We start from the raw sequence: 27,291 nt of genomic DNA on the forward strand, positions 1-27,291 counted from the left end.
AGAAAAAAGCTGGGATATTCTATCATCGTTTGGTCTCCTGGCATATGGAGATGCAGTGCATGATTGTATTAATCCGGGACTAATTCATTTACAAATCTATTATCCATATGTTATGAGTAGCTGCTTTGAGAGTATTGCTTGTAGTTAATCCCTTCACTTGTTTTGAGCAGTTTTTAAGGGCTTGCCTTTGTAATGCTGGTTGTATGTAAGAAATCTGATGTCTGTGTGTTTAGTCTTCTACAGTGCTTGAATAAAGCCCTTAAGTTATTAATTAGAATAGAAGTTCTGGGTTTGTTTTTCAGTCTATGAATGTGTGGTATGTGTTACTGCTGAAGATGAGGTTCTTGCCAGTCCCTTGACCTCTGGAGGGATTGAGTTACCCTCCATTTCTCTAATGTCCTGATTTTTCCATTGCTTCTTGCATTCACTCCATTTCTGCCTAACAAAATGATTTCTTTTGGCACTGCAGCAAGTTGGCACTGCATTTTCTTTACAGCTGTGAGGAACCATTACCAGAGATGTATTCCTGGCTGTATAAGATGACATTGCTTAAATTAATGCAACCAAGCCATGTTCTAGCAAAACTTGCAGAATCACAGATTCCACTGCTTTGTCCTTCTCTCGGTGAGTCCCCGATGGCTGAGACCTTTTAGACAATACTTCTTCCTAGTATCTAATCTAAATCTCCCCTCTGTCAGATTAAAGCCATTAATTTGTTAGTAATAGTAAGTGTATGTGTTTAAATTTACATCTTCCACTGCCAGCTCACTGGGGCTGGGCATGTGCCATCCACACCAGGCAACTGAAGAACTCAGTTGCATCCCTCTTTGCTGGGATGTGCTGTGTTCCTATGGGAAACAGACACCGAGCAAGCTTTTGAGGTTCCTCGGCTGTTTTCCCATTGCTTGCTGGGTGTGAGGGCTGGAGAATGCGGATCTGGAACAAGCAGTTGCTGCCTTGGAGCTGTCCTGTGTGCAGGGCTGGATGGGGCGGGCTGTGCCATTAAATAAAACTCTATTTAATAGTTTCCCTTGTGCTGTTACATCTGAATTCCTCTCTGCAGTGGAAACTCAGCTCCTTGAGCTGCAATTCCCAGCAGCCACAGGACAGGATTTTTGTTCTAAGGAACTTCCTTTCTTCCTTTTCTCAGGAGCTAAAGATTAAACAGCACCGAAAGGCTTCTCCTTTGGCAGAAATGAGTTGTCACATCTCTGCATAGGAAAATTATTGCCAAGAACTATTCCCTCCCCCCCATCTCCTGCAGGAGAGACATTAACGTGTGTTCCTGAGCGCCTGAGTTGTCGCTCCCTGCTTTTTGCATAAAAGAATCTTTTGATGTGCTGTTTCAAACCTCGTTTCAGTTTTGTGGCCTGGATGGAGGGGGGGGGAAGGGAATAATAAAAGTAATTAATAATAATAATAATAAATACCATTAGGAGCCCACCAAACCCCATGCACGGGGTTTCCCCTCCCATTTCCCATCCCTTTTCCCTCTCTCTCCCCTTCCTTGGGGAATAACCGGTCAAATCCCGTTCCCGGAACGACCGGGACCGACCGTCCACGTGCGGCCCGAGGGCGGGGCTGTAGGCGGGGCCTGCGGAAGCCCCGCCCCGATACCGGGGCCGCTCCTGCGCACTGGGCGGGGGGCGCGGGCAGAGCGGAGCGGCGGGTCCCGATGCCGCGGGGCAGCGCGGTCGCTCCCGCGGGCAGCCGCGATGATCCCCTACTTCTCCGACAACGCCGTGATCTCCCAGGGCGCCATCGCTCAGCTGTGAGTACCGGCAGGGACCGGTGATCATACCGCGTCTCCCGCCGGCTCCGAGCGGGTCCCTCTCACCGGGTGTACCGCGCGGCTGTCCCATCCGGGATGCGCTTTCCCCGCTCTCGGTCGCTGGCTCCGCCGCGGGTTCCCTTCGGGCAAACTTTCCCCTGTCCGCGGAGCCGGCACCGCGGCCGGAGGGAGCGGGCTGCGGGAGCACCGGTACCGGCGGGCTGCAGCTTCTCCCTTCCCGCTCCTCTGCCGCTGTTTGGGGCAGGTTTGTCCCTACAAAAGCTCTGGGTCCCAACTGGGCATTTCCATAAGCGTCGCCCAGGGGAAGCCGGGGCTGCGCGTCCTCTCGCCGTGCCGCCGGTTCCGTGCCCGGTGCGGGGCTGCAGCGCTCTCCCCTCGCCGCCGCCGGGCTGTGCCGTGCTAGCGAGGTGCGAGCCTCCCGTGGCCGCGTCTCTTGTCCCTCTTTCGGGCTTTAAGCAGAGATTAGCCCCTGTTTGATTTCTTGTGTCGGCTCCTGGGGGCTGCGGCGTCGGGGTTGGTATTTTCAGTCGATGCAATAGGAGCAGGACTGAGCTCTCCCAGTCGGGACCTGCAGGTCAGGAGGGGGACGCATGAGCTGATGCCAGTTTTTAAGTCCTGTCAGTCTTTGGGCAGCTCTAAGGCAGCCGAGTGAGTGGCTCTGCCCATATTAAGCCGCTTGAAGAATCGGGCTGTCCCGCTGCACCCCCCTTTGAAATGCAGATACAAATAATCATTTAATTTATATACGATTAACAGCGACTGCCCGAGTTGTGGGGCTGAGCTGGAAGGATTAAGAAGGAAATGGGTGCTATGGGGTGGTAGATAAGGGGTTTAGAGATAGTCGCCGCGGTAAAGCCATGTTTGATATTCCTTTAAAAGAGCCAGTGGCTGTTTTATCTCTTGGAAACATCATGAAAGGCTTCAAGATAGTAGGATAAATGGCTGGGTCCCACCTGCAACTGGGTTCTTGTCACAAGAAGCTGCTGCTAGAAATGGAGCTGCCTTGCACTTAGGAAGTCTTTAGTAGACATTCCTGCTTATGCTCATATGGAAATAAGTCCCTGGACTCTATGGCCTCTTGTTTGAGTGCTGGCAATCTGTGTTGTAGATGGTAATCAGTTTAGTTCAGTCTCTCTGAGCCTTTCATGCTCAGTCCAAAATACTTTTAATTAGTCATTTTTTCCCCTCATGGTGTTGTCTGTAGATATTACAGCTTTCCCCATGGTTGCTGATAACAGAGGTTTAAAGGTGATACACCTGAACTGTTCTGTTGAAGCAGGGGTGAAAATGGCGTATGCCCTGGGCTTTGGGAAGCAGCAAAAGTCCTGGCATTGTGGCAAACCCCGCAACCTACCATAGGCTGCAACATTTCCTTACAGCTCACCATGATTTCCCAAGCTCTATTAGGTAGCTGGGTAACAATTTGAGAGCTTTTAAGATGTTTGTTCTATACTCTGCTCAAACACTTAACCCACAGCTTGAGCCTGTACGGAAAGGGATCAAAGGAAGAGGAAATGCTGCTTGTCTCTGCTCTCCCATCACATGTCGCCCTGCAGGGTTGCATCTAGTAGTAGTTTAAATGGCCGCTTGGTTGGAAGGACCACCCTTTCCTTTTCTGGGGAGAGAGATAACCCAGTTATCAGAGGAGCTTACGCTGTCCTTTGCCTCCTGGAAGGAAAGATTAATAAGCATGAGAATGACAGAGCTTTCGGCCTACGGGTAAATGTTCACACAAGGCTGAGTGCTGGATTAACATCTGATAGTGTTCTCAATCAGGACAGTGCCGCGGCTTTCAGGCCGGCTTAATAAAGACCTGTTTAAAGTTTATACACCTAGTTACAACTTCACAAAGGCTGATTAATATTGGGTGTCCTTATTTCATCATAGGCCAGACCTAAAAATCCAGATTTCGACGTTTTGCTGGGCTAAAAATGTATTCTCTGTGGAATGGGAAGGGCAGTGGTGACCCCAGTGTTATCAGAAACTTCTGTTTCAGTGTATTCTTTAGTAGATGTATTTGGCTAATCAGCTCTGGCTTTCAGAGATCAGCAGAAATTGCTCTTGTGTTGACGCTTTTAGTCAGTAATGTAGTCAGCTGCCCTGGGTCGAATTCATTTCAGGTTCACAAGGATTCAAATAATGTCCGAGAGACTTGTGTTGATCAGAAATGCTCCAAATTTGTAGCTATAACTCATTCCAGAAAGTCTTGCTACTCTCATTGAACCTAGTGGGAATTCTGCTGATTGACCAGGGGGTTTTGTGTGTAGGCTGCAAAATATACTTTGGTCAGTTAAAACTCTAAGGCAGCTGATGGAAAGATAGATAGAAAGAAAAAAGCAAAACTTCAGGCATTCTACAAATACCAACCCAATTTTAACAGAAGAAACCTGGAAAAATAGATCTGTTCTTCCTGCCTGCAGTCACTTCCTCTGCTTTTGGCCAAGGTTTAGGTATCTAATTCATTGTTGATGCCCCTGAACTGGTTTTTCCATATCCCTGTGATAATGCCAGATTGCTCTGTCACTCCGTTTTCCTCTTTATCTGGATAGCAAAGTGGGATTATCCAGCGATCAGGGTGCTCAGTTGGGATTCAGGAAGACCCAACTCTTGCTCCCTGCTGCACCACATCCTTCCTGTGTGACCATGGCCAAGTCCCACCAGGCTGGTGTTCATCAAGGGAGCAGGGCCCAGAGGTGCAGCTGATGCTCAGCCTTTCCTTTTAACCTGAGAATTAACCTCCTGCCTTTGGCGCCCACATCCCCTGGGGGGTTTGGTGTGTTTTTTATGTGTTTAAATACTTTTATGTCTGCCTCAGCTTCCTTTCTGCACAGCAGCAGCGAGAGCCCTCCCTGGGCTCACGTTGGGCATGTGTTAATACTGTTTACTACTTCATCCTCCAACACTTTGGAGCCAGATGGGTCTAAAACTGTGAATAAGCTTGCTCCTTTCCATGGTTCTCGTACTTGCTTCCTACTAGCCTGCTTTCTATTATGAGATGTTAACTGATAGCTTTTGTAAGTCTTTTAAACTGGCGGGAGAGAGAAGTAGAAGCTGGAATAGATAAGTTCAGTGCTGTGGGTATATCTTGGAGCTCTTAAAAAATAAGGCCAACAAGTTAAACACAATTATTTTCAGCAGAAGGTTAAAGGTAGGCACACAATGTTCTGGCAGACTTGGCTGTTGCGTTCTCACACACTCAGTTTTCGTTTAAGTGACAAAGCGCGGTGTGAAGAAACCGCACACTTCGCGTAAGAGGAAGTCACAGGCTGTGCAGGTAATCACAAACTACACTAAACTACAACACAGGGTGGTTTGGGCTCGTTGTGCTGCCTCCTCCTTGCTGCAGCCTGTCTTTGTGCCCAGCCTGCCTTGCCCCTTGTCCTCTCCCACCCCTTTCATTCACCCTTGTCATGCAGCCAAGGCTTTTATGGAGGAAATTTCATGACCATCTCATTCTAAATTGTGCGAAGTCAGGAGCTTTAGGTGCTGTTGCTGTTGTTTGGAGAGCTACTTATTTGTTTATTTATTGAATGGGAAACCTTGCAACATTGTCTTTTATCTGCTCACACTGTTATTGTAGCCAAAAACCTTGACCGTGCAGCAATTAGACCGCAGTCTTCCAAGCAGCGTGTTATTGGAAATCTTTAATTGCCTCTGTGCCATTGTAAGTGTTGTAGCTCTGAGTATTTCACCACTGTGCTGAGAGTCAGTGATACTTAAGAGTTGATGAGGAGGTTCTTTGAAACAGCAGCTCAAAAGACTGGAAGAGCAGCAGAGTGATTACAGTTACTGCTCTCTGCTCCAGTTGAAGTTGGCTTATGAGCTGAGAATCGCTCTGGTTGGAGGTGCTCGAGATATGGAAACAAGGTGATGAACTCTTCATCTCTGGTAGGATCAGTACAGGCTGCAGCAGTTCTGTTTTCCATTTAATTGTGCATTACGTTCCTTGTATGACTACAGAAAGTGGCCTCATACTCCATCAAGGACAAATGGGAATGTGCAGGCAGGGGAACCTGACCCCTTACCCTTCCTGCCCACCCCTCGGTGCAGCTGAGCTCACCCTGTGCAGTGGATGGGCTTCCTGTTGACAGAGTAGAGTCATCAGGGACTTCTCATCTTTGTTAGTACTTTGCTGATGGCGATAACACAAAATACGATGCATAAAAGGCCTCTTACTACCCACTGATGATGAAAAACTTCATGCAAATAAGCAGTGGTAATTGGGTAAGAGTAGTGTGCTGTGTGCTCCAGAGTTGATCATTAACTGAGCTGGGGTTGTATTGTTCATAACTACTTTTCCTGTTTGGCTTTTCCTTTTATTCCCCTGGAAGCTATGGGTATTTGTCTCACCGATCCTTCCTGGTAGGGGGTTGGAAGAGAGACAGAGATGGTTATCGGACATAAAATCAAAACTCAGGCAGCAAACTCAAGGACAAACCCCCACACCACCACCCGTTTTAAGCAGTGTGTTTTACTTAGGAAGCCTGGGTTGCCAAGTCCCATGTTTTAAAAGGCTGTGAATGGTAGAGTTGCCTCTGAGAGTCTGTGTTGTCTTGAAACTTCTGCAGATGTTGCTGTCTCTGTAAATGCCTGGGATTTTTCTATAGACTACAAAGCAGAAGGTCCTGACTGAGATTATCAGCAGAAAAGAACCTTTTGGGGCCAGTGAGTGGGCTGGCTGGGGTTTTATTTTTGCAGGACTGCACTTCCTTGTACCTTCATCATGGAGCCCCTGGCTAAAATATTGCTGCATTGTTTTCTAACCAACTTCAGGCTAAATCTCTTGAAATGCTGCTTCTAACCAGTGTTTGTGGGGTCAGAGAGAGTTGAAGATTCTGCATCCTGTTCTGCAATAGGCTCTGAAGAATTGCTGCCTCCTGTGCATCGGTCTGACAAACAGCATTTAAATTATCAGCCTGTATGGGCTTAAAACTAGTTCAGCAAATATTTTTTCCCCAGTGTAATGGATGTAATGTGTATAGAGCAAATCTGCAACTGGAGTTTCCAGCCGTGGTGTTTCACAGCAGCTGGCTGAAGCCTCTATTTCTACGAACACATGGAGTAAAACTCACTCCTGTCCTTCTGAATGCTTGTGCTTAAGTATTCAGAATATACCCCGTGGCTTTGTGTATGCACCTGCACCAAAGCTTGAATTGCACGGCTTGGGAAGTAACGGGAGGCTGGCAATAGTTGTTCTGCAGCCACTTAGTGTTGCATGGGATTAACCGAGTGTTTTGTGACAGAGGAGCTTTCTGGTTCAAGGACATCAGCCCACAGATGGGAGAGGCTGGGGAAAATGATACCTAAATACCTACAAGAAATCTGGAGAGGGACTTTATACGAGGGGATGGAGTGTTAGCACAAGAGGCAGTGGCTTTAAACTGACACAGGGGAGAAATGCAGCTCATGAGATCCCCGTGTAGGGTTGATAATTCTTGGCATCAGCAGCTTTTCCGATTTGGGCATTTCTAGGGTATATTAAGGCCAGTGTATTTTCCTGCTTATCCAGTATTTATCTAGCCATCATCAACATTCTATTTAGCCCTTTGGGGTCTCTGGGTTTATTTGTAATAAGCCATTTAAGAACTACACTTTTCCTCAAAACATCTTTGTTACAAGTAGGTTAAACCTTCAGGCTGCTGAACCAGAAATTATTTACTCCTTTCTTTTAAACAAATGATCTTTGTCACTTAGTTGTGAAGTCCTTAGTTTGTTCACACACTTCTCACAATGGCTTAATGAGGTCCATATTGTCCCACCAGCCTGGGCTTTCTCCTGCTGGTGATCTCCTCAGTAACTCCACAGCTCTGGGTTTCAGTCACACTCTATTAAACTTCCAGCTTTCCACTGGAAAAGTGCAGATTTGTTCCAGCTGGATTTTGTGGTACAGCTCTTATGGAGGCACAGAGGTGAATCGGAGTAAGTTCAGCCCTTGGTCCAGTGCTGTCTTGGAGTGCCCAGGGTGGGTTGAGACCCCTGCAGAGGACTATTGAGATGAGTTGAACTTAGACTTAACCAGTGTTATTGTGGATAATGAAGTGTGCTGTATTTCCTGGCTGCCTGTGCTTTGTTTGCCAGCATGAAGAGAATGAATTTGTTCATCTGAGCCTCTTACTGCCCTGCAGCTTCTGTTCTTAGGGTGTCCCAATGGAATGGTTTGGAGTGGGCTGTTACCTGTGTCTTGGCTCAACCACCTCCACCTCAGTGAGTGGTAGCCAAGGGATGGGCACAGGCAGCCATGCTCCAGGCATATTGCCCGTGTTTTGTGAGAGACTCCAACCAGGTGGGACTGGAGGAGGCTCATTTTGATAAGCAAATGATAAATTTACCTCTGTTAGGACATAATTTAAGGAGGAATCTCATTTGCACAAAGGTACACATGGGAAAAACTATCATTACTCTTACTTTTGTCCTCTACAAGGTAGCCTGTCTTCTGCTCGCTTTCTGTAGCTCGATTCTGGATTAAAATGAACCCAGAATTGTTTTTTTCTCTTTATTTTCTTAAAGCTTGTGTGGTGGTGTGTGAAGAGTTTGTCACTGCCTTTGTTGTTGTTATTGTTAAGGTTGGCTGTTTGTTTTTTTTCCCCTTTATTTGCTTTGAAGAAGAGATGGAGAAATCACAAAACAAATGCAGAGTGGAACAGCCGCATTCCTCTGCGGTGCAAAGAGCGAAAGCCAGTTCCTCTAAATAAAAACAACTCGTTTGTCAGCACCGTTTCTGGCCCTCCTGTTGGTTTGCCACAGGGAGAAAGTTGTAAGAAAGCAAACGGAGGAATATTCATGTGCCTTGCTAACCAGGAGTATAAATGTCCATCCCAGAGTTATGTGAGGACACCTTCAGTGGAGGAGCAGGGCTGGTGGGGATTGTGAAGCCAGGGTGGGTAGGCAAGTGCAGGAGCCCTTGTTTGAGACCAGCATCTGCTCAGCAGGATGTAAAGGAGATAGGGCAGGGCATAGAATCATAGAATCACAGAGTGGTTTGGGTTGGGAGGGACCTTAAAGCTCATCCAGCTCCAAGCCCCTGCCATGGGCAGGGACACCTTCCACTAGAGCAGGTTGCTCCAAGCCCCTGTGTCCAACCTGGCCTTGAACACTGCCAGGGATGGGGCAGCCACAGCTTCTCTGGGCACCCTGTGCCAGCGCCTCAGCACCCTCACAGGGAAGAGCTTCTGCCTCAGAGCTCATCTCAATCTCCCCTCTGGCAGGTTAAAGCCATGGCCCTTGTCCTGTCCCTACAGGCCCTTGTCCAAAGCCCCTCTCCAGGTTTCCTGGAGCCCCTTTAGGCACTGGGAGCTGCTCAAAGGCACATCACCAGGTTTCCCAGCACAGTCACCAGAGCAAAACCTTGACACTGTTGTAATATTACTGACATTTTTTTGTCCTTAGTTCCTTCAAGAACATCATGAAATGTTCTATGAGAGGCTCTCTAGCTTGAAATTAAGCAAATATCTATTCTTGTGCCTTTTTAAAAGCTGTTTAAGAGCCTTTTCCCTAAAGTACACTCAGTTCTTGTTAGAGGCTTCTCTGGGTCTGTGATACACTGCAGTGTTTAGTATTCCTTTGGTTTTTCTACTTTCATGTGTGGTTTTTAAAGGGGTTTGCGTGCTTTTAGGAAATACGAAGACCTGAGTTAACCACTGAAAATTGGCTGCCAAAGTGCTTAAAGTGCTAATTCTGATGAAATTCAGCACCTGACTTTTGCAGGGAGAAACACATCTGGAATCTTTACTCTTCTGAATGCAAGCTCTTGTAAAATAAAACTTTATTTAATGTATTTCCAATCTGAGTCTTAGTCAGCAAATCTTTGCAGGGTTTTTATGTAGAATTAGAAACTCCTTGTATGCATTTTGAAGTTAAGCGTTGATATCTCCTTTAGCTGAAAGTCACGTTAAGGTGCTAGGAGAGTATGTTAATTTGCAGCTGTACTGAGGAGTCAGGATTGAAAAACTGCAGGGTAATGCTTCAGAATGATGCACCTTGCTGTGTTTCCTTTTATCTGCTTTTTTTTGTGAGCAGATATGAAGAATGAATGGTTCAAATGGTGCTTCTTCCCCACTTTTATTTAAAGTATCTGTATAAAAACATTGCAATTCTTAGGAACAGTTTGAAGAAGCTCACTTGCTACCTAGAAATATCCCAGTTCCTTTCCCCTCTTGGGCTGTCCTTCATTTCAGCCTTTCACTTGGGAGATGCAGTGGTGACGTTAGACATCCCACAGCCCGTCAGCTTCTGTTGGAAGTGGTGTATGGTGAGTGATTAATGGAAATTATTTCAGGAATAAAGGACTCCTGGTAAGCTGATCCCTATTCAGAGCACCAAAAGAAAAAGCAGAGTCACAAGGGATGTTGTCTCCAGGAAGAACTTGGTATATCTGCAGGCGGAAGAGTTGGATTGGAAAGTGATGCTGAGTCCGCATATTGAAGTGCATCATAATTATATCTCAGGGTCTGATTTGGAGAGCTTTTCCTGATGGCTCCGGAGACTGATGTCACTTACACCAGCAAAATGTTGAGTGCTGTCCTTGGCTCTTGCTGGGGTCCGTGTTGTACCGGGACATGGCAACGTGTCACCCATCTGCTGAGAGCAGAGTATCTTCAAAGGCTGAGCTACCCCATTCCCCGCAGTGCTGGGTCAGTTAACCCAGAGTGATGCTGTATTTCTTCTCTGGTTTGCAGCTTTAAATTGAATCTGAAGTTTGTATTAACCTTGCTTACGCCAAGGACTGTCCTTCTAAGGGTTGCCTTGGATTGAAGAAAAGACCAGAATCCATGAAACTGTTCCAGCTATGTTTCTGATCCTTTGTCTTTAATATTTCCTCACTACTAACTGATCAGATTTTCAAGTTGTTACTTACAGCCACGTTAAAAGTTCGTATTCCCTTAATTGTGGCTTTGCTCTTCCATAAAATGAAGTCACTGCTGTATTTGCAAGGGTGAGCAGATCAATAGCCTGATTATGGGCTGCATCAGCACAACAGGTAAAGCTCTCTGTGACTTCTAATTTCAGACCAAAACCCTATTGAAAGAAAGCTGGCACGTGGCTGTTCTCTCTGAAACAGTTCACAAACCATCTCGCGTTGCTGGTTACCGCTGACTGTCCTTTTTGCTAATCTAAAGGGACAGTCAGTCCTAAACTGATTTTACTGTTTCTGCTGGAAACTGTCATTTAGGGATCAAATAGCTCTCGTGCACGGGGAGGATGCAATAAGAATGAGAGAAAATTGAAAGTGCTGAGTGCTGCAGAAGTTAAAATACTGAACAAATAACTTCCTTCTATTTTTTTACAAGTCCAATCCAACAGCCTCTTGATGATTTTTGATGCTTTTGGTAAACAAGCATCTGCTTCTTTTTAGCTCAGAGGAAAAGGCTTATTAATTCAGCGTTGATTTCTTTGTGTAGAGACAGAGTGGTCCTTGTTTTGGTGCTCTATTTACAGGGGTCTGCTAATGTATTTACTGAGGGCAGGACACGAGGCTGCGATCCGAGCCAGGCTGCTTCCCCAGTGTCATTCCTCCATCCCATGCCCTGCTCCGGGTGTCAGGGTGGTTGCAGAGCTGAGTCCTGGCACGGGGCTGCTTCACAAGCCAGCAGGACCTCTGCTCCCCTGCTCACTGCAGCCACACTCAGTGCTGGCCACCTCCACCATAACCAGCAAAGAAGCGATGGAGCTATGTCCTCCTCGAGCTGCCTGCATCCAGGCTGTGCTGCTCTGCTCTTCCCAAGCCTATATGGTTGGGCTTGTGCCTGGGGGACCTGTGGGTGCTGTGGAGGGCGTTGGGTGCCCTGCTTTGAGCGGGTGCCAGGGTGTCCTGCTCAGACCATCCCCATCTTGGGTAGATGGACAGTGCTGGCAGTGATTCAGACAAGTCAGAGATCTCCTTCCATCTTTAAAGTGCTGGGCATACTTTGGCTAAATATAGGTGCCCCTGGACTTGGCTGCTGCAGGGAGGGACAGTATGGTGACCTTAGTGTGTCACTTGTGACTTGTGTTACAGTCGTATTTAAAGCAGAGGGGTCCTTGTGGGGTGCTGCCGGGCAGCCAAACATGGTCAGGTCTGACAGCCATGAATCCTGCACGTGCAGGGAGATGGGAGTGAAAATCAGTAAGAAAATACCCTCTCTTAAACATAGTGGGGGGAGACCTTCCAGGCTTGCTGGTTGTAAACCAACTGCCCGAGGAGGTGTCAGCTCTTGTTTAAGGTTTAAAAAGAAATGTGCTGTGTATGAAGGCCACGCTTTCCAATTCTGGTGGCAGAGGAGATCATTATGTGGTTTAAAGGTGATGAAAATGGACTGTGCTAATTCCGAGAGGAAAAAAAAGATAAGTACGTGTCAGTCAGAGCTGTTCTTTCTGAAGATAACTAATCACAAACCTCTTTGTTGTTGTTTTTATCTGATCCTTGATGTGATTAGATTCTCCTGTGAAGTTTTCTCATGTTCAGAGTGTTTTTAACAATATGTTTGTGACAGCATTTTGTTCATACCACAGCAGCTGGATCATTGGGGACAGTTGGAGCTGGTAGGAGTGCGGCACATGGTGGTAAAACATTGCAGAATGCTCCCTGGGGTATAACTGTCCTGCTCCATGAACCCCATGGTATGCATTAAAGTCCATGGATGTTTAGACAGTATGTAGCGCAAGAAGAATGTCGTGTAGGGCTTTAATCTGGGAATGTCGTGACTTGGAGACCTGGAAGCCTTTGGGGACTATCATGTAAAACAAATTCCTTTCACGGTCTCGCTTCTGGTCTGGGTTCTTGCTTTAAAAAGTGCAAAGAATCACATTTCTTCTGTAAACACCCAGTGCTGCATTTCTTAATAAGCATCCTAATTGTGTTCGCTGCCCCCTTTCTAGCACTTGAACTGCTGTGCTTGGGCTGTAGAAAAAGTGATTTGGTGCATATCTTCAGTGTGGAGTTCCAGAGCACACAGAGCTCTGTTTGCACGACTTGTTTTGCTGTTGCTTTTTTGGAGTATTCTTATTTCTCTCTATCTGGATTCTCTGAAGCCAGCTTGGGCGTTGACTGTGGGCCACCCAGCATGTGGCTTGTTGGGACTCCCTTAGTGTCGTGTTGCCAAGTAGATGGTCAGTAAAGTGTGCTATTTGGGAAATGAGTGTGTTTCAGTGTGTGACAGCTCTGTTCTTCATTGCTAGGGTGAACCATAGTCTGTGCCTGAGTTTATACTCATTGAAATAAAGGATTACCTGGTGATCAGTGCTGCAGTGGCATGTCCCACCCCGTGCTGTGTTTCGGTGGTGGCAGTAGCATTACAACTGGGTGCATCTTGCACCCATGAATTGCCCAACCTTGGCACGAGGATGCTTCCTCCACCGCTGCTCTGAGCCTGCTGAGCGCTGGCCAGAGGCCATGCCGATGGGCTCAGCACTGAGGTGACACACAGAGGGTTGTCAGCGTGTTACTGCATGAGCACACGTTCAGCAGCAGCCCTGGGAAACGTAATACGGAGCTGTCAGGAGCCGGCATGGGCACACGGATGGGTGGGAAGGTGGCACTGAGCTCGCAGCATTGGCTCTGTCAGGGGCTGGTGAGGAGGCAGCCGGTGCCTGTGTGAGGTGTCTGTCTGCATTGCCTTCGGTTTAGGGGTTTCTATGGTGTTGAGCTGGTTCATTCATAGGCCAGAGGTATGTGAAAGGAACAGGAAACCCTCGTGGGCTTGACTTCTGTCAGAAATTGTCTTCTTCAGGAGTCCAGCCTGGTTACCTGGGCCAGGAACAAATAAGTCCCAGCCCTGCCTGCGATGGAATATGTGTGATAGGAGTCCGAAGGTCATCTCATCACTGCAGCGCAGGGCTTGGGGCACCCGGAGGCAGAGGAATGCTGCAGGTGGTTGTGGTTGTTGTGGGCACAGCACAGACCCGATGCAGCTGCGTGGGATGAGAACGTTGGCTGCAAACAGCAGCTGTGATTGCTCCCCTTGCTGCCAGCAAGGCTGCTCAGCACAGAGCTGTCATCTTCTGTGCTGTCTCCAAAGGATGCCACTGCTCTCACCAGTGTATCCAGGCTGCCCCGAGTCTGAAGCTGGCAAAATGGTTTCTAGGGCTCAATTCAAATGATCTGGTGGCACAAGGGCACTGATTTTCCAGTAATGGGCTTGACTTACAGACCATTAACTTGGTAAGGTATTGAGTGGGTGTCAGCGCTCCCTACAGCCTTGTTGAGTGACCTGAGGCTGTTTAGATCCCATCTCTGAAACCTTGTATGTGAGAGTGGTTGTTTTGTGCATCTGAAGTGGTTGTTTTTCACTTGCACACACAACCATGCTCATCACTGCTCCCTTTTGCAAGTTGTACCCTCTCTGAAGGGACCATGATTTCCCTTCTCACTTGGGGCAAGTAAAAGTAATGCCTTTAGAGTTCAGATTCATGCCCATCATCCTTTGGGCACCTTCTAGCAAAACTGTGACTTTTCCTTGTTGTAGCTCAGCTTCAGCAGATGTCCATATTGGAGACCAAAGCAACGGAAAAGACAACTTGGCTCCAGTGAAAAGGGACCAGTAGATAAGTTACTACAAGTGAGTTCCCATTGGCATTGCAGAGCTTCCTGTGATGATGCCTCTCTGTGTCACTGCAGCTGAAATACCCCTCTAGCGAGCCCCACCTTGGAGCAGAGGAAGTGCCTGTAGACAGTTCCTTTGAAAGAAAAGAAAAAGGCATAAGTGCAGATGTTGCTGCAAACGCAGTTTACGTCAAGCAGCCGAGAGGGAGCGGTTCCCATGCTCTGTTTGTTTTTCTCCTCGTGCTGTTTCTTAAGTTGCAGAAGTGCTGAGTGGTGAGAGGTGGCCTTTGTTGGAGAACCACTTCCCCTTTCTCTGCCTGCCCTCAATGTTGTCACCTCTGTTGACAGTGTTACAGAGCCCTTTTTGGTAAGTCAGGGCCCTTGTTTTGCTCCGCACTGGGTTTGTTTCTATTTTGGATATCAGAGCAGCCTAGACTTGTCTGTGTGCTGCCAGCTGACCCTGCTAATACAGCTGTCAGTGCAGAGCAATCCTGAGTTATCCTTGCCTTTTCCATTTCCATGGTGTTGTGGTGGCTTTTTGTTTACTGGGTTTTGGTGGTTTTATTAGTGACTGGTACTACTTTGCTTTACACAGGCCTGAGATATGGCCTCGGTGTGAAGAGAACTGGGTGCCTGCATCACTTGCCCAGGAGCAAAGGCTTAAACTGGAAGCCAAACATTGCTCTCCTCTATATCATTCATTAATACTGTTGGCAGTTTCTAAACCAGGTGCTTTAAAAGTAAGCAAAGGAAATAGAGATGTTGTTTATTGAAAAACAACCTACAGTGAGGGTGTGAGAGTTAGGTGCTTCCATGGGGAGGGATGCTGAGTTGTGTGGTGCTCTCATCTGGTGGTTTGATGGAGCAACACCTTTGGCTGCCAGGGTGCACATACTTAGAATCACAGAATCCCAGACTGGTCTGTGTTTGAAGGGACCTTAAAGCTCATCCAGTTCCAACCCCCTGCCACGGGCAGGGACACCTTCCACTAGAGCAGGTTGCTCCAAGCCCCTGTGTCCAACCTGGCCTTGAACACTGCCAGGGATGGGGCAGCCTCAGCTTCTCTGGGCACCCTGTGCCAGCGCCTCAGCACCCTCACAGGGAGCAACTTCTGCCTAAGGGCTCATCTCAGTCTCCCCTCTGGCAGGTTAAAGCCATTCCCCTTGGCCTGTCCCTACAGGCCCTTGTCCAAAGCCCCTCTCCAGGTTTCCTGCAGCCCCTTTAGGCACTGGAGCTGCTCTAAGGTCTCCCCTTCAGGAGCCTTCTCTTCTCCAGGCTGCCCCAGCCCAGCTCTCTCAGCCTGGCTCCAGAGCAGAGCTGCTCCAGCCCTCGCAGCAGCTCCATGGCCTCTTCTGGACTGAGCTCCAGCATCGCCACATCCCTCTTACATTGTCCAGCTGTATACTCAGCCACTGTTACACCCTTGGCTGGGGGCTGATGATTTATTGTGGCCAGGTCAAGTGAGTAGGAGGCTGCTGGTGAGAGCCGGTCCTGGATCAGGGAGGGGTGATGCCAGGCACTGGACGTGCTGAGGAGCAAAGGAAACAGCCAGTTTGGGAAGAGGAGCAGAAAAATGGAAGGAAGAGGCTTGAGATGCTGAGAAAAGCAGCAGGCTGCTTGGCCTGCCCTCCTGGAACTTTTTCCACAGCAGGCACAGAAAGCTGCTGTTGGAATTGCTGCTCTTGCAGGGTGAGTCCTGGCGTGTGCTGCAGGAGTTGATCTGTGTCCCCAGCTGCCCTCATTCCATAGCCTCACGATGAGCTCAGGATTGACGCCTGCTCCTCCTGCCAGCGCCTCAAGTTTGGTCTTTTCCTCAGTTTTGTGTTTTGCAACCTGTGGATTGAAGGAGGATGCTAGAGCTGAGCTGGCAGCAGATGAGGTGTGCGCTGGGATGAGATCCCCAGCGCTGTAGTACAGATGTCTGCATTGACACTTCTCTTTTTCAGAACTTGGAAAGCCGAATGCTTCCAGTTAGTCAACAACTTGTGTCATTCCTTACTCTCAGACTTGCCTGCCTGCTTTCAGTCAGTGTTCTGCTTTCTTTTATTTGCCTTTGGTCTAATTGGGTACTTCAGGGAAAGGGTATGTCCTGAAGATGGGTTGGGAACTTGAAGCCCTTCTTGGTGATGCACAGGACTTCTGGGCTGCTTGTTGTGTTTGCAGAGCCTGTGCTGGGTGGTGGTTCTGTCCCAGGAGATGCTCTTTAGGGGAAAAAAAAAGCTTTCTGCTCAGGAGTTGGAAGCCTCTGTGATTACTGCACAATGCTCTCATCATGGGGAGCTACAGATGGAGCAGGGCTTGGTGTTGAAATCCCAGCACAGCTTCCTGGTGCTGAGCTGTAGCTCACTGATGCTGCCTCAGAACACTTTTCTGCAGGGTTCTGGTTAATAAATACCTCAGGCTGACAGAGAAATTATATGTGTAAATAATACACATAGTGGACTTCTATTCAAATATCAAGTACTTTGAAATCTTAGTTTCCCTTATCCCATTGCTTTTCCATCTCCCCCTTTCCTCTAAGGATGAGGGGGAAAGGGACAGGAGGATGTGACCTCCCTGCAGTGCCCCTGTTGCTGCTGTGCGTGCTGCGGGCATGGCTGGTGAGGAGGTGACAGTGTGAGGAGGTTTGTTCCTCACCATGTTACCCCTTCCTGTGCACTGGGGGACGTGGTGGAAGGATTTCTCCTGCTGAACCTCCCAGGGATGGTGCCAGCTCTGTTGGTTGTGCTGCTTGGCGAGCACCCGGTTAAGGGCTGGGCTGGACAGGACAGAGCCTGTTGTAAAGGAGCTGCTCCGATGAGTAAGTCGAGCCGGCTGAAAAGTCATCCTCAGGCTCACAATAACTTAATTAAGTGTTTATTAGAATAAAACATTGCCAGAAGCTGTTCAGGTGCCTCTTTGCTTTCCTTGCTGTGCTTCTGAAACAAAGCTTTCTCTCCCTTATGAAATAGAAATTCATCACTCTGAGGGTGGTGAGGCCCTGGCATAGGTTGGATGGGGCTTGGAGCAACCTGCTCTAGTGGAAGGTGTCCCTGCCCGTGGCAGGGCGTTGGAACTGGATGAGCTTTAAGGTCCCTCCCAGCCCAAACCAGTCTGTAATTCGCTGGTAGTAATCATTACGGCTGTTTGGAGCTTCCTATAAACTTCTTGCCTTTCCTTCCAAGATTTTCTTTACTGCTGGAATCTCAGAGCACGGGCTTGGTTGTGTGTTTGTGTATTGTGGGCGCTGTGCTGGATACTGATGTGTGTTATGTGTCTGGTGTTAGGATTTTGTGGCAGGTGATGCCAAGAGCACTGATGCCATGCCCTCATCTGCACAGTGAGTGTCCCCAGAGCTGTATTTGCAGGACGAGGCTGTTATCTCCACCAGTAGGCTCTCTTTCCAGTGGTGCTGATGACCATCTCCTGCACTCGCTCCTGCCCTGCCAGCCTGACCTCTCTGCTCCACCAGGACATTCTTCAGTTGTGCTGACCCTTTGTATAGGATATTACATTTCTTTACCCTAGTCTTACCCAGTAAACTTATTGCTTGTGGATAACAGCCCAAAAGGTGGATTCCTGGAAGGATGTACCTGATGGGAATCTCTTGAGTTCTGCCTATTTCTCCTTTCCAGGCAGGTAGCTGATAGCAGAGAGCTGGGATAATAGAAAGTGATGGAAGTGAGATGATTTTTACCCTCCCAGCCCTCTAGGTACATGCTGCTTTATCCACTAAAAATAGATGTTAATTCAGCCTTCTGGGGGAACCTCAGGCACAGGCTAAAGGATTGCTGATATTAGTTGTTGGCTTTGCTGATAAAATGAACTATGTGAAAACTGGTTGTGACTGCTGGATGCTTTCTCCTCCTGTGCCTCTATGGTGAGATTGTGAAGGGAGGAGGAGGAGGAGAGGATGTCTTCTCACTGTGTCACTGCCTTCTCTCCTGGAGAGGCTCAGCAAAGCACAGCCCTGCTCTCTTGCCCCTCTCCATCGTGGGTGCTAGTCTGAAAGCAGAGGTGACTCTCTTCAGGACATCAGAGCACTCCTGAATCGAAACATGTTCAAGCTAAGTGAGGGAGAAAGATTTCTTTCCCTCTTTATACCTTTACTAAGTTAGTGGCTTCAAGATAGAATCATAGATAACTCAGTGTTTCCCTAGTTTAGACTGTAACTTGAGAGCTTTCAGAGGCTCTATTTATCACCAAAAGCTGGAAAGGCTCAGTCAAAATTTATTATATGAGAAAGCTCTGAGGAAACATCAGTGCTCAGTGTGCCCAATTAGTCTAATCTGGTTTGGTTTTAACTCCAGCATAGGTAAAGATCTCGGATCCATTTCAGCTTGGGATGAGTGATATTTCTTCCCTTTCAGAATTCAGTTTTTGTTGAAACATCCAGTGCATGTTTGATGTCTGGTTTAATTTGAGAAAGTAGTCCTGGGAGAAACCCTGTCAGTAAGGGGGAGCGCTGAGGTTATGACTGTGCAATCAAAACATTGGGATGTGCTGCAGGCTTGAAAAAGAAGGTCCTTCAGAGCATATCTGCTGCTGGAGCTCAGACAATCCGATGTTTTTTATATCCCCACCAGCAAAATGCAGAGGTGCCCGCAGATATGCTTGAGGTTAGGGGAAAAGACAGCTTTAACACAAACTTTTATACCTATAAAAATGTAGTTGGCAAAGCCTACTGCTAAAGCAACCAACCTCAAACCATGAAGCCAGGAGATCCCAGGCTCGTGCCATGCTGTGTCCTGGTTCCTGGTCATGTTTGGTTTCTCTGTGATGTCTCCGTCGTGCTTACGTGTGTGCCTGCCTTTGGGTAGCTCCTGAATCATGCCCCTGGAGTAGGGGCTGCAGGGACAACCTTGGTTTATTCTGCAGAGCACAAGTAGCTGTGGAGGGTGGTGACTTGGCATATCCTAGTGTTCACCTGTGTTTTGTAACAGGGAATTTCTCCAAATACATGGTGGGGTTTTTTACTCCAGTGTTATCATTTCCCAGTCCTCATCCCTTAAAGGAAGGGAGTAAATAATCACATCTGGTATTTGTTTAAGCAGAGAAAGGAACTAAGAAGTTCCTAGTCTCTTGTTCAGTTGAAGAGGACAAGCCAATGTCTTTCTCGAGGCACATAGCTGCTGAGGTGCACGATGCCAGGGACTCTCCCATCCTGTCTTATCATCTTCATCAACCATCCTGTTGACTATAGAGTTGTTTCTGGCTTTCTTCAAAGCCCGTACGACTATTTTATCAATCCTGAGAAAAGCGAGAACCTTTAACTGTGCAACAGGATGGCTTAATTGCAAGATTTATAGTGTCCCTTGCTTTCTCCGTGTGTCACAGCATCTCTTAAGAAAACTACTGGAAGATGTGCTTAAAATAGCAGCTGTTCCACAGAACTTGAGAACTCTTGATTGTCCCTTTCCACAAACCTCGCCCCTCATAGACTTCAGAAGGGGCAAACTCAAGGCAGTAAATGATGTCTGAATTCAACAGCATTACAGCTTTGCTTTTAATGTATAAGTTTTTGAGTCAATTATCCTATGACTCAGTGGTTTCATGATTTCTTAAGCTGTTATGTACACTAATTTTCTTTTGGCTAACTGCTGAAGGGAGACATTTGTTTCTGGAGGGCATCAGCTGTGCCTGAACCCCAGAGCACAGGGTTAACAGAGCCCGTAATTACAGAGGTGCGTGGGCTTGCTGCATGAATCGCCGTTTAGAAATGTGGAGCTCTCATCTTGACTTTCAAATCGAAAATATAGCCATAGGTTAATCCCCTCTGCCTGCTCAGGTTCCACCTCTGCAGGCGGAGTGGCACCAGGCATGTGTTCTGCTTTTCAATGTTTCTCTGTTCCTGTTGTTCTCGGTTACGCTTTGAATGTTTGCAGTGCTTACGTGGGGGGGCAGTTCTTTGTCAACAAAATAATTCAGTTGAAATCACTTCCTTGCAAAAGAACCTGGAACCTTTCTTGTTCTGTTGCTTTTAAAGACAATAGAGAGTTTTCCTTATTCTCTGTGTCTCCTCTTGCAGCATCAGCGAAAGCTTCCTCACTGTGAAAGGTGCAGCTCTCTTCCTACCACGAGGAAATGGGTCGTCTACTCCCAGGATCAGTCACAGGCGCAACAAGCATGCAGGTAATGTGTTGTATGTGATGGCTGAGGCTTGTCTGCTCACTCTTATGTCCAGGTTTACCTTTCTCAAGTTCATTCTTACCAGATGACACATAGTTCTGTTTGCACCAGGTGTGTATTAAAGCTGGACCTGCCAGTCTCAAGATTGTGATGCTTAATGCTGATAGGAAAAAAAGGCTTTGGTACTCTTATCTACCCTGCAAAACCAAATGAGAGCATCAGGGCAGCAATCATGTTCTCAAGCCTCTGTGATGCCACCTGCCCCCCAAAATATCATCCTGTAACTTTTATACGAGAGGCTCGAGAATTGCCATCAAAACCTTCAGGAGTTACACTGGGAAACGAGGTTGTGATACGGGATGAGTAATGGTTCTTCCTGATCTGAAAGTAACAGGTTATGATGGAGGAGGAGGAGGAGACTTACCTCTACGTAGTGGTGAGGAAACCTCTGAGCAAAGTCAGTGTGACTTCTCAGATGTGTGAGCAGGGTGAATAACACGCAGCCAGTCATAATTCCACTCCCTTTATCTGCTGAAAGTTTCATTTGTGTTTTTGCTTGGACTCTGTTTGGAAAGTCAGTCTGAATAATGAAACTCAAACATTTCAGGGTAGGTTGTTTTTGATTGTGTGTATGGTGCTTATTCACTGGTGAAGTTTTGCAGGGATGAGATAGTGTAGGGGTTTTCCCTTCCATTGAACAATCAGGAAAAATAAACCCAACATTGAGACCTTCAGGCTCTTGCATATGGGAAAGAGACAGAAACAGAGCCTGGAGTCAATTTTCTTTTCCAAGAAGTGACCACCAAAAGGTGATTTGGTTTGGTTCCAGGTGTAGTTTTCTTTGTACTTTGATACCATGAGGCTGTCATCCAGCTCTACATCCAGGAGAGTTACCTGGTCCACTTCAAGATCTGTTTACAAACCTCTTTATAGAAAGAATTTAAGGCAAAGGCAGTTAATGACATACTTCCACTCAGACATAGTATGAGCTGTACCTAAGTTACTTTGAGTGAGATCCATTACCGGATGTCAAAAAAAAATGAATTGTTCTGGAACTTAATTTAAAGCTGGATTTTCAGGTTGAGACTAAAGTGAAGTTGTTGTGAAAGCAGAGTCAGCAATGTTAAAAGTTCACCTTGACCTGTCTTGGGTTTTAAACTCTCCAAAGTCCTCTGCATCACTGAAGCCCAGGTCTCCAGCTGGCACTTGCAGTCTTAGCTTTACCTTGCAGAGGAGACCCGCTGGGTGGTTTTCCTTATGAACCTGTGCAAGGCAACACAAACAGCTTTTGAGTCTCTTGTTGCCTCATCTACTTGCTACTGCTGAGTTGCATGAGGTCTGGAAACCTTGGTGGGAAGGAGTCTCTTGTCTAATCAGCCTAGAGCTCTAAGAAGCCAGGTTGCCAAGAAAGCAAATCTGGTGTGTCGTAATTGCTTCCAGCAAGATGTTTTGTATTGAAGAGGCTGGCTTGCCTAAGGGATGGGATTTTTGCTCTTAGAAGACTCCTTTTATTCCTGTCTCTTCAAATTACGTGGTGAGATTTAATGTCCTTTCCTCAGTTTCCCTGCATGTCAAGTGGTGTGAATGGTGCAGTATTTCTTTAGTGGTGCATGGAGATCTCTCTGAAGAGGGTTCTTTGTATGAATATGCACCACCTTCCTCTTCTGATAGCTTCTCTAATGTACAGTACATGCCAGCAGACCAAGACACCGAGGGATCAGCATGTCACCTTCCTGAGCAATACATCTGTGCCACCAAAATTAAAACAGTGATGTATTGAGAGTGGCTCTGCTGTGAGGTGACCCGGCTGCTGGCAGCAAGCTAGCACAGTGTGTGGCAACTGTCTCCTTTCTTGGGCTCCGATAATCTGTGCTCAACTTTCATTCCCATGTGTGTGTGTTGTGACTTATCTCTGGCACACAAAATTAGAAGGGGGGTAGAGAGCGGACATAACTTTCCAGTATGAAATTGCTGCCTATGGATGCAATAGTGTTTCAAGTGGCTACGGCTACGAGAGCATTTTCTAGGAAGGCTCACTAACCTGACCTGCCTTTCCAATTCATCAGAGGTGCCAGAATCCAGCTTAAAGAGTAAATGCATAACAGGAAATAATTAATGCTTACACCCATTTCTTTAATCATATCATCTTCAGCATCATGAAGGAGATCACGAGTTGACAAGTTGACTTGATATGGTACTAGCTGCCATGTTCCTCTTGCTCAGTGGTCCTGTGCTGCCTGCAAAATGGGCTGTGTTCTGTGGGACCATGGGCTTTTGCTATGTCTGGGATACTGTAAATCACTTCTAAGAGCCCACCCTAGCTGATGCTTTGCACCCAGCCTGCCAGCTTAAGGAAACAAAAGCATCTGCTGGACAATGCGATAGGAAGCAGCAGTCTTGTCATGAATGCCAGCAAAGCCGACAGCTCTTCATAGGACAGGATGTGATATCTTTGTGCTGATTCTGGCATGTTAAAACTTTTCCTTTGCTTTTTCTTAATCCAGGAAGCTTACAAACTGCCTTGTGTGTTTGAGACTGAAAATGCCCCAAACTAAAGCTGGCCAAGGAAGCAACACTTTATTTTCCAGCTCCAGAGCTCCCAAGGCTGGCAGGGCAGGCTGGGCAACAGGGAGGAATGCACTAAACTTTCTGAGGCTCCTTGGCTGAGCCTTGCAGAAAGGATTGTCTTAGAATTTCCTCTCTTTTTTTCTACATATTGAGATAATCCAGTAGTCTCTGTGGTGTTTTTTAAACTCTGGAAACTTCAGCTCTTAAACTGGTTCCTGATGTTGAATTACTGGCAGCAATAGGTGGGAACTCTGACGTTTTGGGAAGGGAAAAACTGAGGTGAAGCAACTTTTGTTTCAAGCTGCCTAAGATGTGAATGTCTCATGAGTCAAATACTTGCTGGGCTCTTCCAGGCTGCAGGCAGGAGGTGCCACCTGAAGCAGAGAGACCTTTGCCTGTTGAGACAACAGGTACTTGCATCTGAAATTTGGTGGAATGAGCAGCACCGGTAGGATTTTGCACTGGTGTCGACGTGGGGAAATCCTGTCTCCCACTGCACCCCCAGGAGGACAGCATCCGATGGATGAGCTGGCCTTTCCTGTGTTACCTATCTCCCTAAATAATTGCTGTTTTGGGATGCATGTGCCAGCCTCTCCAGTGCTGGGAACAATGTCCTTGGGCAGGAAGTAGCTTTAGGTGCTCATTGCTGCTGGAGCGTCATGTGTGACTTCCCTCACACTGCAGAGTGCCTCAAGTTTTTCCACCCCCAGTTAAAAATGCAGTCCCAGGGCATTGTCTCACTCTCCCTATGCTGAAATGTGTTTCAAGGAGGAAGGAAGAGGAGAACAGGGAATGCCATGTCCTGCGTAGCCCTCTCCACACAAGCTTGCCTCTGTCCCATCAGAGATAGCTGCAGCAGCACTTCAGCCCTGCTGTAAAAATCATTTGGAAACCAGGCACCATGGTCTCGCTGGGCAGTGTTTCCTTTTTAACCTTTCCCTTTTGTGGCACTTCTGGATGCTGCTTCATATCCAAATTTCCTTATTTCTGGAAGTCCATGAAATAGCACGGATTCTAGCACCACTGATAAATTAGAAAAGGAGGTCAGGAAGGTTACTCAACCTTCCTAGAAAATGCTTTTGTAGCCAGTCGTGCTGAATACTTGCTCCAGCATTCATGCTCTTCCCTGCAGTGTTGCCTGAGCTCCACTTCCCATATGCAGAGGAGTGGGAGAGTAAAGGCTCCTTTTGCCAATCTGTGCCGCCCACTGGCAGCCTTACACTCTCCTTTCTGGGAATAGAGATTCATTTTCCAGGTAACGATTGAAAAACCAGCCCATTGCTGGAGGTGTTCTCACGTTCTGACACTCAGAAAGTAATGGGCTTGCTCGGCAGAGAAACTGTTGGCTCTCTATGGGCAGGGAGTGTGGCTGTACCAAACATCTCACTTGTCTTTCAAAGGAGTGATGTTTTGGGAACCTGGGACACTCAGCTCTTCAAAGGCTTCTTAAAAACCTGTTGTGTGACTGTGATTTTTTTTCTTGTTTCAGTTTTCCTCAGCCTCACCTATAAAAAGCAAGGGTTTTCTAGGAACACTTGTAGGTTCTTGACTTTTCAGGTGGCAGTTCTTACCTGTTTTTGAGGGTAGTATTGGTACATAAGCTCATACGGGCATGTGCTGCTCTAAGATGGGACTACATCTCACTTCAGAGGGGATTCTTTTGCCTAGGTAGTAGTTCTGCACTAAGGAGTAATAACTTGGTGTAAAAGGAGTGATGGGTTTCTGATTTGAACCACAAGGTAGAATGAGATGTTGAACCACGAGGGCTCCATTTCTACCTCGTTTGCCTTGTCTTTAAACAGAACACGTTATTAAAACACTGTTTATTTAAACTAAACTAAAACACTGTTTAAAAGGATAACAGGGTTTAGCAGGAGAGAAGAGCATGGTAAGATGGAAACAGGTGAGCACATGGAGCAAAGAGCAGCTGACTAAGAGCAGGAGCTTTGTCGTCTCTGAGTAGGTGGAAGTGCCAACGCTCACAGTGACGTGTCAAGTTTCTTGGTGGATGTTTGCTCTGGCTGGACAGCCAGGAACTTGCATGTGATTTCAAACTATTTCTGTGCATTCACCTTTCCCTCTTGCCTGCAGGCGATCTCCAGCAGCACCTGCAGGCCATGTTCATACTGCTCCGCCCAGAAGACAACATCAGACTGGTAGGTTGGCTTTTTGCTTATCTGCTCTTAAGGAATATAAAGGTTGAGTTCCACTTGACAAATACACCTGTGTAACTCATGAAAGCAGTGGTGTGTGTATGCTTGAGTGGTTTCATCAGTGGGTTTGGGGAGTCTCCTTTGCAACCACAAAGGTAGAAAAGCAGCTAATTATGAAAGGCTTATTTGGTTGGCCAGTGAGACAAATGGTTTGGCTAGAAGATTGCTTTTGAACCAAATCCTTATGCTCTCAAAAAGTACTGCAACAATTGCCAGGGAAACTGGGTAAATTAGCTTTGTGTCCTGTGTAAATGAAAGTAGGTGGCTTATGTTTGACCAGTGTGAACACCTGCCCTTCCACATTAGTTCAGTGGTCTTCCTCGCTCTGCTGTCCTAACTTGTTGCATCCCAAAAGACCATGGCTTATCAGAAAGGAGCACGTAGGATCCCCAAGTAGCTATGCACCTAAATTGAACCTTGTCTTTCTGCTTTTTTGGGTTGTTCCCTCCTATAATGATGGAATGAAAGTTAGGCATTGCTGTTTATAGCATCGATATGCAGCCCTACAGACCTCCAGAAGCCAAAGAGCACCAGTGAGGAATTTGTCTAGGACACGTTGAAGTGCTCTACAAAGTCAGGCATGACTGCAGTGTATCTGCATCTCTCATCACTCAGTAGCCTGAAGTTTCTTTCCTGTGTTGTCTTGGTGCATCTTAGCAACGTATGCCCAAAGTAGGGCTGCCAGCATCAGAAGTGTTATTCTGGCACCTCTGGTTTGCTGAATCCTCCTGGTGCCGGACTGATTGTGTGAGTATAGCTAGGAAACAGTCAAGATGACTATGGAATGCTTTAACTTTCAAAGTGACCACCAAAAATAATCTGCTATAAGCAAACAAAAGGACCTGCTCCTAAGCTTTGTCAGGCACACCTTGCTGTCATGAAAATTCCAGCAAAAGTGATGGGAATGGGGGTTCTTGGTGCTTTTCAGAATCTGAGCCCGGGTTAGAACATTGGAAGCTATTGAACAAGGCATTGTTCAGCAATATCACTGGCTACATTGTGTGATTTGGGACAAATTAGCCTTAACAGCTGAATAAGGACTTTGTGGGCTGAGACATAAACCCTTTTGTTCCGAGCTACATTTGGAATGCTGAAATCTTGCATGAGGTTAAGTTCGATAGTCTACTTGAATTTAATTGATTCTTGACGAACGAAGGGTGTGCAGGGCTGCAATAGACTCTCTCATAAAACAGTAGATACAAATGAGATTTGAAATACAAACAGTACTGAGAGAAATGCATTCTCTTCTTGTGTTGGCTGCTGCCATTCGGAGGGCAGACTTCACAGCTCAGAGGGCAGCAGAGGAATCTAATCCTCCATAAACCTACACTTCAGATTTGGAACAACTCTGGTTTCTGTTGGAGCTGTTGGCAGAGGTTTTTAGCCTTCCATGGGAGCAGGATTAGAGCAGTGGTACCACTGCAAGATCAGTAAGGAGGAAGAAAATGAGTTAAGAGTACAAACGGAGTGAATGTTTTCCTGTAGCTTCACGGGGTGGGGACTTGTTCACTTACATGTGTCAATAATAACAGAAGACTTCAGAAAGTTGGGCACCTTTTTTTCTTTGTCTTCAAATATCCCAATGAGAAATGTGTTCTTCTATGAAACACCTACTATCATGTAGCACAAGAAAGATGAAAAGGTCAGTATGAACTTCTTGGAATGTGCTGATCATAAGGGCTGGCAAAATACCACATCATACTTCTGATGAAACAAGAATGTGGGAGAAGATAAAGTTGGTTTTCGTTTAGGTGAGCCTGAAACTAAGAAAAATGTTGCTGAAAGGGCTACAGGGGATGACTGTTCATGAATACACTATAAATAATATTCTCAAATTGAGGAGAAAGCTGGCTCTGCGGAGCTGTTGAGAAAGAACCTTCCATCTCATTGCAGTCCCTGCAGCCTCCTCCCCATATTGACTGGGATTTCTAATCTCTTCATTTAAAAGCCATCAGACCACTCAGTGCACTCCTGCTGTCGGGTGAGCACATGAACTAGCACTTAATGAAAAGGTTGGAGACTAATTTGTGATCTGATGGTTGTGTGGAGCTCTAATAGGAACTGCTGAGGTTGGCTGGTTTACAATGTCAAGT

At 46.8% G+C, this 27,291-nt stretch overlaps 1 protein-coding gene and 1 long non-coding RNA gene across 8 annotated transcripts in view; both read left to right on the forward strand.

Moving 5' to 3' along the window:
* SSH2 (slingshot protein phosphatase 2) overlaps positions 1 to 27,291 on the forward strand; it is a 93,619-nt gene that overhangs the window by 39,139 nt on the left and 27,189 nt on the right. For 3 of the 7 annotated variants that reach the window (XM_030472448.1, XM_030472449.1, XM_030472453.1), the window contains exons 3-4: positions 20,317 to 20,420; positions 25,077 to 25,141. In XM_030472448.1, the coding sequence (XP_030328308.1) occupies positions 20,317 to 20,420; positions 25,077 to 25,141 (169 nt within the window). Of the gene's footprint in view, positions 1 to 1,645; positions 1,772 to 5,004; positions 5,067 to 14,232; positions 14,677 to 18,950; positions 19,973 to 20,316; positions 20,421 to 25,076; positions 25,142 to 27,291 lie in introns of those variants that run through there. The other 4 variants (XM_030472451.1, XM_030472450.1, XM_030472454.1 and 1 more) reach the window with 4 other exon arrangements.
* LOC115601922 lies at positions 8,007 to 10,203 on the forward strand. Its single transcript, XR_003989542.1, has 2 exons — positions 8,007 to 8,075; positions 10,068 to 10,203. It is a non-coding gene; the product is annotated as an uncharacterized LOC115601922 (long non-coding RNA).

This window comes from Strigops habroptila, assembly GCF_004027225.2.
Source record: "Strigops habroptila isolate Jane chromosome 13 unlocalized genomic scaffold, bStrHab1.2.pri S16, whole genome shotgun sequence".
In the NCBI taxonomy this organism is placed as follows: domain Eukaryota; kingdom Metazoa; phylum Chordata; class Aves; order Psittaciformes; family Psittacidae; genus Strigops; species Strigops habroptila.